The sequence below is a fragment of the Octopus sinensis genome, unplaced genomic scaffold (genome assembly GCF_006345805.1).
Source record: "Octopus sinensis unplaced genomic scaffold, ASM634580v1 Contig10522, whole genome shotgun sequence".
NCBI lineage: Eukaryota > Metazoa > Mollusca > Cephalopoda > Octopoda > Octopodidae > Octopus > Octopus sinensis.
Window position 1 is genome coordinate 108446 of NW_021832127.1, and position 15916 is coordinate 124361.

Consider the following 15916-nt stretch of genomic DNA (forward strand, 5'->3'; position numbering starts at 1 on the left):
CGTCCGGATTCTACAAATCTATAGTTATTCTATCTCGGATTCCTAAATCGACCTCAAAAATCTTCAACGCATTAAAAGATGGCTGAAAAATGCAAACGACCTTGATAATCTCAGGGGTATAGCACGCAACCGCCCATCCGGAAAAAATATGTGTGACGCAGTTTCATGTGTGACAAAAATAGCTTTTTCTTTACGTAATGTTCCGATAGTGAAAATAATGATATAATTTTTATGTAGATTGAATCATAGTTAATCCTTCACCCTCTTTTAACTATTAAAAAGCCTCTAAATGCAATATTAAACTATATTAATCAAACTGCTTATACTCGAAGATATCCGCCTACGTGCTGACCAATTTCAGTTGGCAAGCATCAATTGTGCCTGTCAACCCCACTTGGGCGATTGGCTTGACGCTTTGCCGATTTCCTCTGCTGGAATGTTGCTGGACGACGAATCTGTCCGCATCGGAATCTGTTTACGGCTTGGCATAGAGATTTGCCAGCCGCACCATTGCAGATGTGGACAACTCATTGACAGGAGAGGTTTACACCCTCTCTCTTGTCGCCTCAGTGCCGGCAGGATCCCCAGGCACGCCTCATTGAATGACGTTGTGAAGCGCGCGCTTAACGCCGCTGGATTTCCCTCGATGTTGGAACCGATAGGACTAGACCGTGGAGATGGAAAACGCCCTGACGGGTCGACCTTATTCCCGTTCAGGAAGGGAATGGCACTCGTGTGGGATGTTACCTGCGTAGACTCATTTTCTCCTTCATCGTTGGTCGACTCCGCTTCTCGTCCTGGATCTGCATCTGGCCTTGTTGAATCTAGGAAAACTGCTAAATATGCCTCTTTGACCGATACCTGCTGCTTCATTCCCCTGGCTTTCGAGACCAGTGGGATAATTGGACCCAAAGCCCTCAAACTCCTCTTAGAGATTGGTTCAATCATCTCGAGGGGGAGTCACGACAGTCGTGAAACGAGCTGGCTTTTTCAGCGGATATCGTTCGCGATATTACGTGGAAATCGCCTGTCCATCCGCTCGGCGACTCATCTAGTTTAGTTAACTTCTCTTCTCTAATTTTCTTGTTTCAAAAAAAAAAACTGCTTATAAAGGTAGTCAAACTGCTTATAAAGGTATTCAAGATACAAATCAAACTTCTTGTACAGGTAGTCAAAAGACTTTAACTTTAATGATTCCCCCTAGTACCTTCAAAATGATTTTCTTCATCACGAGCCTACCTTATTCTCATTGCATGATCGGTTCTTTCCCGGGTGAAGGATTATTAACACCTTTTACAGTTCTTATTTTTGAGATAATCTTTCAAACTCACCTAACGGAAAGTTCGAGACCTATTTGTTGGCGGAATGGCCTTTTACTGAGGCTGAAATCATTGCTTCAGTAGGGTAGTCCTTAAGGATTTACTTTTCGCAAAACTATACAAGTAATTTAAATTTAGGAAAAAATAAAATTCAATTTATTAGATTACTAGTTACTTTATATTAAATAAAGGTAATCGTAAAGTTGAGACAATGACAAGAAACGACCTTTCAATAAAGAAATAACCTTTTCATAACTTATTTGGCATCTTTGTTAAGAAAAAAATACCCTATACGATCAAGGAATAACCTTTTCAGAATCAAAAATAGTTGTCTCGCGATTTCATTGTAATATTTTCATTTAAGGTTATGTCGACAGAGAAGGCCACCCCAGACTGACGATAGTCACGGGAGGATAAGCGAATGAATCTTTTTTCATTAATCAAACCACAAAAGGCGAATCACACGACGCTCCAACGTGGAAAATCCCCTTTAAAAAATTTCTAAAAATCCTCGGCGTGACTTACGATAGTCATATGTGTTTCTCCCAACAAGTTGAAAATGTTACAACTGCATGAAGAAATTGAAGATCTTAAAAATGTTCCTTCGAAAATACAAACAATGGATCAGCTTCCCCACACATGCCAATCAATCTACCGGCAATACATCGAACCCTCCATTAGTTATGCTTGGGGCGTGGGGAGGGTTTGTCAGTGAAACGAATCGTGAAAAAATCGAAAAAACTCAATAAAGATTTCGGAAAGCACTACAAGGACCAAATGAACATCTATCATTCGCCTCATTGAAAGAAATCTTGGGAAGGAACCATGGGCTTACAGGCCCTAAAACTCAACCACCGCGCCCTCATAGAAATTGTGTCGGGACTAGAGAGCAGCACCGGGCAAAGATGAGGACCCTCCTCAGAGAAGCCGGGATCACCTGATTAGTTAGTTCTATGTTTTGGACGGTGATCTTGGTTGTATTAATAATTTAAGGTTATATGTCCGGTTCAACTAAATTCAAAATACTGCGCTATTTTGTAGTCAGAAACTATAACATTTACACGTTGTAAATAAATTATTTTATCTATATTTTGCTTATATTTAATTAAATCTGGTTAGTTTTCTTAAATATCCCTTTGGGAGTTGAACGAAAAGAACTCCGAAAATAAATATTCCACTTGAAGCAGAAAGTACCACAAATAAATACTCAACAATTCTGAATTCACTTTGAATTTTGATTGCGAATCCAAATATCCAACAGAGTCCTAGATAGATAATCTCAAAAACTTTACCAAGGAGTATCCCAGAACAGAGAGCGAGTTTATTTACTAACTTCGGCTTCATTTTGACTTTGTAAATGTTGTAGCATATGGTCACAAACATTACCCAGTTTGAGATTACAACAAATCCAACAGGAAGATAGACCGCCAAATATATGCTCATACCCTGTAGCCAGCAACTGAAGACATATTTATCAAACTGCTTACTTGTGTTCTGGGATATAGGAAGTTTTGTCGATTCCCAAGACAAAGCCAATTATAATAAAGGGAAACACTATATTAAAGGTAATACTCAAACCAATAGAACATAGAACGAGACTGTAGTAGTAAGCCTTTGATCGAATTATAAGCACTTGTACAAATTTGTGGTAATGAAAAATAGCCAAAGACAGCATGATTCCAAACATTGCTAATAATCCGTAATGAAAGATACTCCCAACGGCTGTACAATTTATCTGAGAGGTTCTTCCCAAGTCTAGCAGCAAAAAAGACGTGTTCGTGATTAAGACAGTAACGGAAAGGACTGCTATAAGAATTTGAAGAACTGAAGACATGCATTGCCTTGATATGGTCAATCAAAATTTTGATTTACTTATAATTTGCAAAAAAGAAGACTAATGTCAGGAACGAAAAAAAGTTTGATGAGCAAAGACAAATGGTTGTGAGCAAATCCGTTGCCGGGTTATATTCCAGATTTTCACTCTAACAAATAAAATGGCCAATAATACGAATATTATAGCGAAACTGCTCAAATGAGAGTAAGAACAAATGATTGAGTTGTTTTCTCTTTTAAACTCACCATCGGTCACCCATCTATCATTATCGTCATCGTAATATCCGCATTTCATTCCTTCCCGAACGGCAGAGTCGAGTAACTTGAATTGAAATTTTAAAAATAACAACAAATGTAATATTGACCAAAGAACCCGAAAATGTCGTTTTCAAATTCCTCCCCTTAGCGGTGATAACTGGAGAGGTCTGATAACGCTGAGAATACAAAGATAGATTTTTGATAATATTAAATGTGATTTTGGCGTCTAAAATAATGAGATATAGTGACTGGAATTTTTTTCGCGAAGATAGTTTTCGGGAAGCTCAACATTAAATTTGTGGTGTTCAAAATTAGGATAAAATGCCAACATGCTGCATATGCTGTGGTGATCTGATATCCCCACACTACCACTGCAAACTTCATTTCCGCCAAGTTCAAAACAAGTATTATTCCCAGTGTTATGAAAATGAAAATTTTCGAATAAATTACGAAACCTATATTTTATTTATGTGAATACATTGTCTTGACTCGAGAAATTTTTTTAGTATTTTTTGTTATTTTTGCAACTTTTCTTAAAATTCTATTTTTTGATTCATACAAAATTTCGAATAACTAAAAAATTAATATTTTGCTATTGCTTTAAATCCATTTGCAATCTCCTCAAAAGCACTTTCAAATGCTTGTTTTAATAATTCCACGTCTGCTAAAAAGATATTAATGTCTTCCTTATTTTCAGTTGTCCTCAAAATTGCATTTATTTTGTCAAAAAACTAAATTAATAATAAATTATATCAAAACTTGGCTGTCCTGTGCCCGGGATAATACAATGAAGAATAATAAAAAACACCCTAGAAACATACTAAAATAAAAATTAGAGAGGAAAAACGATATTTATTCCAGATTACTGCGCTATTATTCTTGGAAATGTCGAAATCAAATTATAATAAGGGTTACTTTGATTCATATGACAATATATAATTAAGATTTATTAATTACTTTAATTACTTTAATATAAACAATATTTTGCAAGATTTCAATAATCACAAGGAAAATAGATAATAAAAATCTCATAAATTCTCAATACCTAACAAAAAGTTTATCTTTGTGTTAATTCTAAAATTTAGCAAAAAATGATCTTTTAAGCTTCTATTAACTATCTCAAAAATCAACAAAAGAACAGACGAATTCCTTCACATTGCAGTTTCTCTGCGCTTGGAATTAAACATCTGCCGTGAGCATCAATGCCGCTGCGGTCAGTCGATTGACACCTTAAGACTACAACCGCTATCTTGCTATTGTTACGCAAGCCGTTTTTCTCGCCAAGCTGGGCTTTATGATGTGGTGAGCCGTGCCCTGGCATTGCGGGATTCCCTAATGTGCTGGAACCAGTCGGATTAGATCGCGGAGGTGGAAATGACAACATTTTCTTTCAATTACGGAAAATGCCTCATCTGGGACGTGACATGCTCCGACACATTCTAAGTCAATAATCTGATCTCTTCAGTTGCGGTGAGCCACGTGGAGCTCGCATACACAAAGAAATATCGTCGTGACCAGAAATCACATATTTGCACGATAGCCATGGAAACATCCAGTGTTGTCGGCTCGGAATCACTTTTTTTCCTTTTTCGGCTGGGGACGAAGATTGCTTAGCAAAATAAGGATCCCAACGAGACTCGTCATCTTTTTTCAGAGTATTGTTAGGTCATTATGTGCGCCGTCAGTGTAAAATAATTTTTGACTGTGTTTTCTTTTTTCGTTAAATCAAGTGTTTCATTAAAAAACAAAAGATATATTCCAAATAACGATGAAAATTATGTAAATGAATTATGACACACTTATCTACCAATTATGTCGTCATCTTTGCATAGATTAAAATTAACAAGGAATTCGAAAGACCTTCCACTATTTTCCGACATTGCCATAAATTGTAAATCTTTCTTAAGTTATCTCACTAATTGGCGTCAAGTTCAGGATTGTCTCTTTTTGCCAAACACATAGACATCATTGACATAAAACTTAGCGCATATTTGCTTTTTGTCGTCAAGTTTTTTTGTTGAAATAAATTATGACGCCAAATTTTTGTTTAAAAACAATCCCCTACGCCATCCGATACTTGGTTAAATTACATTCTAAAATGCTACCCTAAAACAATAAACCTCTGCTTATTTACTAAAAAGATAGATTCTAAAGTTGCCGATGGGGATGTGGCATAGACCTGACTACATGCAAGTGCTCTTTTATTTATTTTTGTAAATAATGTATCAATAAACTAAATAGAGCCTCCTACAATGCTAAATTTAGAATTAATCTGGTACAAACTTCATTTATTCATTTCCGCAATGGAAAATCGGTCGTGCCCCAGATAGCCATTCACTTCGGTCTTATTATTGCACTCAACTTCTCTGGAAAGTAAAAACGTCTCTATCTTCTTCACAGTGCATTTTGAAATCATTATATCGATCTCATTCAAGAGTGCTCTTATCAACACTACTCATCTCAAATGCAATTGGAACGAATTTCACACTGTTTTGAGAGTAAATAAAAATCACGTTTAGAAATTTAAATAAAATATTGATTATGTATCTTAATTTTTCAAATATTAGCAATCAACCATCTCCCTCCTACCAAAAAAGGGGAGAATCGTCCACCGTTGAGAACCACTTGACTAATGCATGTAAGTTTAATTTAACTCCTGTAATAGTGGAAAAGTGCAATTGTATATTGTTCTTTTTAACGAATCTTTTTCTTGTTTCAATTCCATCACATTTGTTTAATTCCTTCGATAATAGATGAATCGACTATTTTTAATTACATGGGTAATCTATTAAGTTTAAAAAAAGTATGCTAAGTTAATGTTTGACAGATAAAAACGAGATAAAATAAAATTTATAAAACCTCCAATCCTCGCGATACATGTAAACTGTTCTAAAAAGATTTCAGCTGCAGCATGAAATATTCTATTCTTTACGTTACAAGACGTTGTCCTGCTACATTTTAATTTTAATAAAAAATATGATAATGAAAATATAAATTTTTAATAAATTTTGAGAGAAGAATAAAGACGACAAGCCGATTCTGTCGTCTTCTACCTGTAATTCAGAAGGAACAAATAATTGCCTTATAAAATATATTAAAATCCAGCAAAAAATGAAAAACAAAAAAGATGATAATGCGACGAAATTGAATTAGGAAACGAAATCGTACTTTCTCATGATGGCGATTCACAAAGATAATAGATGGTACCCATTGTATGACCAAGCTTCTACCAAAAAATACTGAGTCATGAATAAAGGAAAATTACTGTCTGTTCGAAAAAACTTGAAATTGAAATTCAAAAACAATAATTTTAGATATTTAATGAATAATTCATAAATAGAATTTAAAAAAACTTTTTTTTGAAAATCATCAATAATTTAAAACCGTACACGTCTGGACTGTGAAATTTATTAACCAAAAACATCAATAATCGTAAGTTTATACTCCATTCTTTGTGAATAAACTTTTAATTGAAAAGAATTATTTCATTTTGTCCAAAATGGCTAAAATTCTTTTAATATGTACTTTTTTCCTTAGGGCTTAGTTAATTTTGACAAACTTAATTAATATAAATTCAGTATAACATTTTCAGTTCAATTCTAAAATTTTTTATATTAATTTTGACAATTCAATATTCAATTTTGACACTTTTTTCATCAATTTTGACATTTTTTATGTTAATTTTGACTTTTGCCGATTTTTCATTTATTTTATATTTTCTGATTCGCCGTTCTTGTACAAATTTTATGTCAAGAAAAAATTCAAGAGTGTCAGAAGCTACAAGAAGAGCACTTATAAATAAGGATGAAAAGAGTGTACAGCCTGCTCGCGATCTTGGGTCAGACTACAGCTATAGCCATTGGAAGAAATGGAAATCCGTATTTTTGTAAACGTGGAGGTAGAAGGGATGTTCGATTAAACTTACGGATGATGATATGAATTTGATAATTGAAAAAATTGAGAATAATTCATCGATAACACTGAGGAATTACGAAAATTGGTAATAATAAAGTTTGTATTGCGACAATATATAATCGACTTGATGGGCGATTGAATACCTACAAAATGCTGCGAAGATAACCAATTTCAAGGAAAAATCCAGAAAATATAGAAAAATATTTTCATTGGATTATTAACGTAATAAAAATAGAAAAATACATTTGGAAGAAACAAATTTAATCTCTTTACATAAAAAAATTCGGCCGATCCTATATGCGATCACGTGTGATAGTTTCAGTAAGGACAAGAAAAGGAGTGAATCTTAACGTCATTTTAGCAATTGATAAGAATGGAACAATTGTAAGATTTGAATCACATTGGATCTATAAAATCTAAATTTAGCAATTTTATGACGGCATTATCTGACAATTTAGTTGAAGAGAAAATTATTATTTATATGGATAATGCTCAAATCCATAAAAAACAAGGAAATTTTAAAGGCGTGCGAGTAGAACATGCAATTCGAAGATTTGATCCACCATATTCTCCGCAGCTTAATCCATTGATTAATAAAATTGTCTTTATTAACTCTCATCTTGATTTAGCCGATTAGAAAAAGTCCTTGTATGTATCCAAACGGCCAATTTTGTCAAAATTGATCGAAAAAATGTCAAAATTGCTTATTGCATTGTCAAAGTTGAATGTTGCATTTTCAGAATTGATGCAAAAAGTGTCAAAATTGAACTGAAAATGGTATAGTTAAGGGAATCTGCTAATCTCTTGAAGAATTATTTTTTTAAAAGTATGATGTTTTATTCCAAAAATTAATGGAAACCACAATCATTTTAAAAATGAATAATAATTCTAGGATTTGTCACGATAAAACGGTTTTATAGTAGAACAAAAACAAAATTATAGAAATGAATTTGATAAACACTAGAAGACTTCATTTCGGAAACGCTTTCCAACCCCGCTATCACTCTGTTAGAAATTTTTAGGATATCATGACATTTTACCGATGAAAAACTTCTTTTTTCTTGAGAAATACATTGAGAGTGAATTGGAAAATAATCGAAAAGTCCTTGAGCCAACCTCCATTCACATACCATCATCCACCCTCTATATTGCCATTACTCTCGTATCTACTTTTGAGCCCGTGGGTCATTTCTTGTTATAAATTGACACTTTTCTAGTTTTTTAACCAAGGCTGATGCTTGTCGCGAATTCACTCCAAGTCTCTCACTAATAGCAGTTGAATTTATTTCTCGCGTTTCAGTTGCCGCCATTAGAACACGTCGAAATAGACAGACATTCTAAGCGATGGCATTTTATAATCAACTTTAACAGCCTTCGCACTTAATGAACCAAGAGATCGGTCAGTGCATTCATACTTTTTCAAATCCTAGAAAATCATTAAAAAATCACACTTTGACATCCGAGAGAGGTTTTTTCTATAAAATTAAAGATATTAAGATAACTTTGGCACAATTATAGCACACGTGGATCGACGGGGCTTCTTTTTCTTCAATAATTGAGAAACAAATTGCATGTTGCCAATGTTTACAAATATTACAAATTATCATTAGTCCGTCGGCCTGTGGTCGTCAGTTAAAGAATAATGACCTCTTGAAAACCACAAGGACAGGTTACACCGAGATACGGACTCTCCACACATTCTCCCGTCACTTTATATAAAAAAGGATTGGTGCTAACATATCGTGTCATTTACAGAAGAGGCAGCAGAATCAAGTGAAATTAAATCAGAGCTTAATGTTTCAAGAGCGGTCGATTTTACAGAAAAACTTAAAAAATTAAAAAATAAAAAACCCATGCCACGGCTAAAATTTAAAAACTAACAAAAACCGTCTGAACTGAGCCGACGTCAACTGAGATGCAATCTTCAGTGAATTTATTAAGAAGTTCAGCTGTTGGAATAAATCCTTGTGGTTCATAGTCCACAGGAGTAACTAAAATATACAAATAATTGATTTACTTTCGTCATAATAGAATAGTTTCATGTTTATTTTTATTTCCGACGGAAGTGGCCCAAGTGTGTGAGTCAGGATTGCGATTGTGCGAACAAGTTTAAATGTTGCGGATTTATTGTCTATTTCAGAAAATAAAGTTTGTATTCCATCATTTTGGCTGTAAAATTATATTTACTAAAACTAACTTGTAAATGTCTAATCCATTTTCATTAAAATAGGAAATTTTAAATGTGTATTTTTCAATAATTTTCTAAAAATAACAGGTCAGTGGAAAAATACTTCTGATTTATTTTCGTCGTCTAAAAACTATTTAATTAAGTTTATTACTATCAAATGTTACCTCTAAGACAATCGCCCTCAACTAGACTATATAATTAAAAAAATACAAATTTTCTGTTTATAGCGTCAAAGCACCCTCTCAGCCATTTGATGATTTTTTGAGCACTCGGACAATCTGATTTCTCACGGAGAATCTTCAAGTTCAGATCGTCAATAGTATGATCATTGTAGGCGGATTCGGGGAAAATAGCCCGGTTATATGTAATACTGGATATTGATATTGCTAGTAATTTTTTAAGGAAGATTGTTGATTGGTCTGATTCTTCGATTTTATTTCCAAAAATTGCATTCTAGTATTTAGGTGATATTATTCAAATAACATTTTCAGTGTATCTAACAACAGTCGGACGTGCACACATTGAAATGTTATATTTTTCCCGCTTTAATGTACTATAATGTATAGAAATATTAAAAATAATAAAAATATTTTAATACATAAACAAATCTATAAATTACTAATTTGAAAGTGGACAATGAGACAAAAACTATGATACTATTAAAAACGGGAAACTATTACTGGTGGCACACAATATTCCGCAATTTTTGGGGAATAATGCCGTTTCAAAGATATTTATAAAACTACAGAAAACATGACTTTTGAAAAATGCAGGAACTTCAGCCAAGTCTGTGAGTCAGGACTTCGATTGTGAGAACAAGTTTAAATGTTGCGGATTCATTGTCCATTTCAGGAAATAGGAACTTTCGGCCTCAGATTTCTCAGGTTACACCTTTGTTCTCCCGTTTTTAGATAGGGATTAATAATCCCTTACCCAATGAAGGCAGACAATAATTAGAATAGTTTTTATTGTTCAAGAAAAACCAAAAACCCAAAGAATAAGAAAAAAATCATTAACGGGGAGATAAAAACAAGGCACCGAAGTGTCTCTTTTCATGCTAAACCCGATTATAATTATCCAACACAACTTTTCTTCAGGACCATCAGGATCGTGGGCACAGAGGATTCTTGCAAGCCCTCTAGCCTTTCGTCAAGTTGTATTCCATAAGCCAGTTTCAATGCGAAACATCTTGTTTTTGAACTGTTCGACAAACTATGATTTCGAAAAAAGCTGTTGAAAATTTCAGTTATTCTCATCGAAAACCAAACTCTAAATTGAAATTACTAATTAATTACGAAAAGGTTAGACAGATTTTATTTTAAGAAATTCTGAAAAACCTAAAGATGATTAATTGGACGATACGAGGCAGCCGAGCTCTTCAAAGATACGTTTTATAAGCATCATTGCGCTTCATTTATAATTCCTTCACCGTTTTCTATCTCAAGTATGTGATATCTCAGGACTGCTGTTACTTTTAAAAGCTAGCGATAAATAAATAAAAATAAGGACTCTACAAAATTAAAGCATCATTAATCAATCAAGTTGTTACAAAAAAGTAAAAGTTAATATTTTTAAATTATTGATTTTTACAAACTCCCAGTAAAATTGCATCAGCCTCTTTCAAGGTTATCCAATGCTTTTCCCCAAAATTAGCCACTTTTTCATGTTCATTAAGTAGTAAGTATACCTTCGTATTTATTTTAATATTTTCCCTAGAGAAAATAATTAATTTTAATATTAACTCGCTTTTAAAAGAATTTTTCACAATTGCGTTAAATTTCCCCCCATAGTCCACATATATATCTGATTTTGTAACAATGGTGACATTTCCAATTAAAATTTTATTCTTGGGATCACCAAGTCGGATAAATGGTGAACTAGATAAATCAAGTATAGTCAATTAACAATAGAAACTCAATTAAAAACATACTTTCTCAAAAGCGATATAAAAGATTCATCATTTACAGTTTTTTGATTATTTCCATCATCTTTTATAGACTGAGATGGGTTGGTATTTGTGGATAACATGCATTGCTTAAATATATTGGGCAAAAGATATTTCCGCTGAATAAAAATTGATTTCATCAATTTCGTTATATTTGTATCCAAAGCTGTTTTCATCTTTTAATAATTTGGAAAATAACTCTCAAATCAATGTATGTAATTCAATTATATCACACAAGAAGAACAGACGAAAATTAAACCTGAAATTTCTTTAATATTACTATCTATTAAAACTAAATAAAATCAAATTAATCAATTAGTTATTTCCATAATTCTCTAAATAAAAATTTATCTTTTCATTTCCAGGAAGGCAATATCTGGTTTCGGATGTCACCGGTATGGACTCCTTCAGATAAGTTAGTTAACTCTGTCTGCTTCGTAAATCAGCGTTGGAGTGCGCCGAGAAAGAAAACTAAACCCGAAATCCGAATTGTCAAAACAGTGGAAAATACGAATTTAGGAAAGGAAATATTGTGCCAATTGAGAGCTATAGCATACAATAAAAAAAGTAAAATCCCAAATTAAAAATGTTATAAGAATACTTTGATAATATTAATAATAATCATTCTACTAGATCAGCATAGTACTGTCCAGACTCCATAGACACATGCCTACTTGTCAAATAGTATGTCGGCGAGTTGACGATATCAATTTCTACTCCAGCAATGGTGGCTGAAATTGTCTTGAAGGAAGATTGTATCCGAGATTTGAATATTTCTCCTGATAATCCAGGAGGACAGCTAAAATTTGCTTTCAAAATTCCAGAATCATTATCAACTAATATCTTCCTGGATCCTTCAATAATTCTCCAATTAATACACGAATATTGACAATTCCTACAAAAATAAATCGCACAAGACATACCATTCTCCTGCTGGTATTGAAGAAACGTAATTAAACAGCGTCTTTGGAGGAAAAACCAGAGAGACCTGAAGAAAATCCAGTCTAGTATCAGTTCTAATCTTATAAAATATTTCCACAGAGCATCCTCCGTCAAAGGTGGAAACATTACACATTATAAGAAGCGGCAACGACGTTTGAGTTGTATTCTTATTCTACGATAATAAATGTAATAATTAAACTTCATATTTTGCTAAATTAACATAGCACTGTCCATCACTCACGCTTGTATTCAAGTTTGTTGTCGCATTTCGAATAAACTCAGGGATTATGACTTCTGCCATACGTTCGTTGTTTTTAGAAGATAAAACTTCAGTAGCAATTGAATTATTGAAAGTAAATGAATTAGTTTCCGGGATTCTTAACAAAAAAGACAACTGTTTCAATTTATTTGGCGATTCACAGAACATTTTGACTTGATTCGTTGTTAGCGAAATGCTAACAATCCCAGTGACCAAGCTCATGAAAGATTTCCCTGTCACATTTTGTTTTAGATGAATCACTTCAGCCGTTCTAACACCAATAGAAATATTCTGTTCCGATAAACCAAAATTTGTTTCAACACAATTACGTAATCTGACACTCGGACCTGGTTTTAGTTATATTCTCAAATTTACGTTGTGGGAGAGGCGGTGTGATGAATGAACTCACAGAACTTTTACAACCCTCTAACGAGTTTTTAGGATTTATATCAAGACTATTTGAAACAGCTTCAGAATCAACTACAAGTTAGGTCTAAAAAACAGCACATAGCATATCCCAGGGATCAGTATTAGTATTTTTACCACTTGATATCTCACCGCTATTTTGACCTGAATCCACAGTATTGTTTCTAGAAAAAGATTGATCGATTGTTTTTTTCTTAAAAATTAAGAATCAAAATATACTTCTGGAGGTTTTATCGAACTGAGGCGACTTGAAGTACTCGACGTACAACCGTCAGGTTTGGCAGGATTGATATTGACGCTTAGTTTTTTTAAATTGAATTCGCTGTCTTCGCTCTCCGATGACATATCAGAACTTTCTTCCTCAGACGAATCAGCAGCATTTTTAATGCTTTTTTTATTTTTTGTACAACATTTAAAATTGGGTTCTTAAAAATAGACAAATTCGTCAAACTTGTCTTTGAATCTGCTGTGTTCTTCGAAATTTCGTCGTACTTGATTTCCGAATGTTTCAATGGAATCTTTTCTAAAAATACAGAACTCAATTTGATTAACGAGGTTGGGCTACTCCGACGGAAAGTGACCGCACAAGACCATCCATCGCGCTTTGAACAGTCGATTCAGTAGTTTTTAAATTCTCAAAATTCTAAAAAGTTAATGTCTCTAGATACTTTAGACATATCGGAAATACAAGAAATATTTAAATCTCTAATCTCCACAAAAATTTTGGATAAAGATTCTACATAATCGTTCTCAATTTCTTGCGCTTCAGCCAAAATCTTTTTAACGTTCGGAATAACCTTGTCCAACCGTTTATTATACGATTCGGCCAAAACATTAAATCGGTTTTCTGTCAGTTATTTCAGAAAGTTAATTATATTTAATCATAACTTAGGCAAAACCTGCAAAAAGCACACGTTCTGTACATCTCGTCAACTCCTTGGTAGACATATTTTGTCCTTTCTTTTGTTTATATTCCTCGAGCCTCTCGCTGATAGATTTTTCGTACTTTTTTGATTTAAAAAATCGAAATTACTTTTTTAATTCGAGCTAATTTCTTTTGCATTTTTGCTGTTTCGATCATACAGTTATTTACCTTGACCCTAAACTTAAATTTAGGTTAAATCAATCCAAAACTTTTTTATGCACGGCAGAACATTTTGAATTAACTTTTTGAAGTTTCTCGATGACTATGAGAATTTCCTTATTGAGTTTTGTAAGAGAATTACACCAAATATCATTCATATTGGCAAATGTCTCCATAAACGGAAGAAAACCACTGTTGCATTTTCGAATATGTTAAACCTAATAAAGTCACAGCTTCTCAAAGTCGCAGATCTTTTCGAATAATTTTTTATCATGGAATCAATATTCATAGAGCTATAAAAATATCATATAGTTTTATTCCGAACCATTCTCGGCAATAATTGATCAATTCTTCAACAATAAGTGGTTGGTTCTTTATTGGATAGCAAAAAATCTCTACATGTCTCCAATTCCCGTTCTTTAAATATAATTATTAATCAAATTATATTTATAGAATGTATAATTTTTTAAATATATAATTTTACCGACCTAATAGCATCATTCAAAATTATAATTAAAAAAATATCATCAGACTATAAACATACCCAGAAATTATCTTCAAATTTGGAAGACATTTGGCACAAATTATCTATAAATGATTTAATCTATGAATAATTTATCCAAGAATAAGAATATAAATAAAATTATTAATAATAGTTCAATAGAGTAAACCTAGGTAAGACCGAAAAATTAATTTTTTAAATGGGTCATACCACAATGAAGACAAAAGGAATTATTTTATTATTTTTAATAATCAGTATAATAAAAAAATAAAATTTATTAAACATAAAATATATTTATATTAGAAATTAGTATCATTTAACTAATTTATTTTAGAATACTTCTGTTTATAAACAATATAACATTTCACGGATTTTTAATTAACCAAAAAATAATGTGAAGGACGTATAAAGCCAATAAAAATTTGAGGCTTTGAAAAAACCACAAAATTAAATTCTGAAAACCAACCGTCTTTTTTTGTCATAATATTACATTGAGTTATATTCGATTTTACAAATATACAATCATTGACGGAGATTAGAAATTAACAGATTGTCATATGACTGAGTGCATGAAATATTATCCAATTTGTCGTTTTTATTCATTAAAATAGCACTTAAAAACGTCTAGAGTAAAAATTTAGTATTTTTAAGTGCCTCTTTTAAGATGAAAGTTGATTTTATTCAATTGAGCAGTTAAGCTGCTAGCGTATTTCGCGTATCTATACCATTTTCAGTTCAAGTTTGACATTTTTTGCACCAATTTTGACAATGCGATATTCAAATTTGACAATGCGACATTCAATTTTGACACTTTTTACATCAATTTTGAGAATGCAATAAGCAATATTGACATTTTTTACATCGGTTTTGACAATGCGATATTCAAATTTGACAATGCGACATTCAATTTTGACACTTTTTACATCAATTTTGACTTTTGCCGATTTGTCATTTATTTTATATTTTCTGATTCGTCGTCCCTGTACGAATTTTATGTCAAGAAAAAATTCAAGAGTGTCAGAAGGTACAAGAAGAGCACTTATAAATAAGGATGAAGAGGGCGGTGATTATATACAGCTTGCTTGCGATCTTGGTGTCAAGAGGACAACAGCTATAGCCATTGTAAAAAGTGGAAATCCGTATTTTTGTAAACGTGGAGGTAGAAGGGATGCTACGATAATACTTACGGATGATGATATGAATTTGATAATTGAAACAATTGAGAATAATCCATCGATAACATTG

General features: G+C 32.7%; 1 protein-coding gene and 1 long non-coding RNA gene across 2 annotated transcripts; both read right to left on the reverse strand.

Moving 5' to 3' along the window:
* Nucleotides 1–11089: 11089 nt before the first annotated feature.
* Nucleotides 11090–11634, reverse strand: LOC115228445 (28S ribosomal protein S28, mitochondrial-like). The gene is made up of 3 exons (XM_029799022.1): nucleotides 11444–11634; nucleotides 11256–11390; nucleotides 11090–11225 (listed from the first exon to the last, which is right to left on the reverse strand). The coding sequence occupies exons 1-3, from the start codon at nucleotides 11632–11634 to the stop codon at nucleotides 11090–11092; spliced, it is 462 nt and encodes a 153-aa protein (XP_029654882.1).
* Nucleotides 11635–14387: 2753 nt separating this feature from the next.
* LOC115228451 lies at nucleotides 14388–14793 on the reverse strand. The gene is made up of 3 exons (XR_003883216.1): nucleotides 14714–14793; nucleotides 14495–14586; nucleotides 14388–14462 (listed from the first exon to the last, which is right to left on the reverse strand). It is a non-coding gene; the product is annotated as an uncharacterized LOC115228451 (long non-coding RNA).
* Between the last annotated feature and the right edge of the window lie 1123 nt (nucleotides 14794–15916).